Below are 2,070 nucleotides of genomic sequence, written 5' to 3'. Positions count from 1 at the left end.
CAGCTTAGGACTGTTGTGCTATCGCTCCAGTAAAAAATATTGCGGATAGAATATCCTGATAATGACCTCTTTACATTTTCTGTTAGAAGCGCTAGTAATTTTGCTGCACAAAGCTCCAATCTGGGTATAGTCACCGTTTTGATGGGAGAAACCTTCGATTTGGCTTGCAAAATTGAAACAACAATGCCTTTAGGAGTACTCACCCTAGAGTATACAACAGCAGCATAAGCTTCGGTAGAAGCATCACAGAAACAGTGAAGTTCAATTGGCGAATGTTGAGACCATTTTATCCATCTTGGGATCTTAACTTTGGTGAGTTCCCTCAAAGAGATCCTGTGTTTTGTCCAAGCCTTTTCTAACTCTGTAGGTAGGTTGTCATCCCAATCTAAAACATGCTCCCAGAGTTTTTTAAATATGGACTTTGAAATTAATGTGGTTGGAGTTAACCAGCCCAATGGATCATATAGCCTAGCCGACTCAGACAAGATCGATCTCTTTGAGATAGTTGGGTTCTCATCCAGTATTACATTAAAGGAAAAAGAATCACTATTAATATTCCATTGGACACCTAGCGTTTTAACCACATTGTCTTTGCTGAAGCATATAGTTGAAGAGGAATCTCGACAAGCTTCTGGAATTTTGCTTAGGAAATCTGCAGAATTCGAGTTCCATTTACGAAGATTGCAGCCACCTAACTTCAAAAGATCGCATAAATCAGTGTATAATAATTGGGCTTCATCTATCGTTTCAGCCCCAGATAAAATGTCATCGACATACGAATCTGCTACTAAAACTTTGGCTGCCTTTGGATATTCATTGTTGAAATCTTCTGCTAATTTATGTAGGACACGGATTGCTAAGTAGGGCGCACTTGTGGTGCCATAGGTGACAGTGTTAAGCTCATAAATATGTATAGGCTCTGAGGAATTTTGTCTCCACAAAATTTGTTGGAATTTGCGATGATCAGGATTAACGTCGATTTGACGGAACATTTTTTCGATATCCGCACTAAATGCAATTTTGTGGGTGCGCCATTTGGTAATAATAGACGGAAGGTCGTTTTGCAGGGCTGGACCAGGAGCTAAAATATCATTGAGGGAATTGAATTCTGGAAAGTGGCTACTGCCATCAAATACAACACGAAGTTTGGTTGTACTGCTGTCCTCTTTAAAGACTCCGTGATGGGGAAGGAAGTAGGAGTTTTGTCGTACATCGTCTGGATAGCTACCAATTTTGGTCATATGACCTAAAGTCTCATACTCATTCATGAACGTTTTATAGGCCTGGCCAAATTCAGGTCTCTTCGAAAACGATACTTCCAAATGCCGTAGTCTTCTAAGTGCATTCAGGGCGTTATTTTGCAAGTTTGGGGTTTTATTAGACGATATTATTGATTTAAACGGTAAACTTACTAAATAACGTCCATTTTCTTGACGCTTTGTTGAGGTTTTGAAATAATTCTCACATAATATTTCCTCTTGATTTGGAGACCTTTTTAAAGACACTTCTTCTTGTTCCCAGAATGATCTCAGTATTTTTTCTAAATTGGTATTGTGTATATGAATATTATGTGATAGCAAACTGTCACTCGTGCCTGAAAAGACCCAACCAAAGTGAGTATTCTGAAAGAAAAGTCCTTTGTGGACAAAAGATTCAGATGGAATTTTAATTTTTGCACAAACGTCCGACCCTAATATTAGATCAATTCTGTCTGTTTTATAGAAGAAAGGATCAGCAAGATCTTCTGTTTCAATATCTGGCAAAGAAATATTTTTGAATGAAATATCAGGAGTATACGATGACAAATTTGGTAGCACTAATGCCGTACATAAAAGCACAGACTGATTTTTGCGGTTAAGCAAATCAATATTAACAGAATATTTGGATATATTTCCATGACCACCACCTACGCCAATGACATTGCATTGATTTCTCATTTTTCTTAACCCTAAAAGTTGCACTGCAGCTTCAGTAATAAGACTCCCTTGCGAACCAGGATCTAACAATGCCCGTAACGAAATTGTATGGCCATTTTTAGAAACATTTAGGCGAATTGTGTACAAAAGTATA

At 38.0% G+C, this 2,070-nt stretch overlaps 1 protein-coding gene across 1 annotated transcript; it reads right to left on the bottom strand.

Moving 5' to 3' along the window:
• Nucleotides 1–203: 203 nt before the first annotated feature.
• LOC131806687 (uncharacterized) lies at nucleotides 204–1,268 on the bottom strand (the record flags this gene model as incomplete). Its single annotated transcript, XM_059131230.1, has 1 exon — nucleotides 204–1,268. A coding segment is annotated over exon 1 (1,065 nt), but the record flags the coding sequence as incomplete, so codon positions are not given.
• Between the last annotated feature and the right edge of the window lie 802 nt (nucleotides 1,269–2,070).

The sequence above is a fragment of the Musca domestica genome, unplaced genomic scaffold (genome assembly GCF_030504385.1).
Source record: "Musca domestica strain aabys unplaced genomic scaffold, Musca_domestica.polishedcontigs.V.1.1 83, whole genome shotgun sequence".
Lineage (NCBI taxonomy): Eukaryota > Metazoa > Arthropoda > Insecta > Diptera > Muscidae > Musca > Musca domestica.
This window is presented reverse-complemented; position numbering and strand designations above follow the sequence as displayed.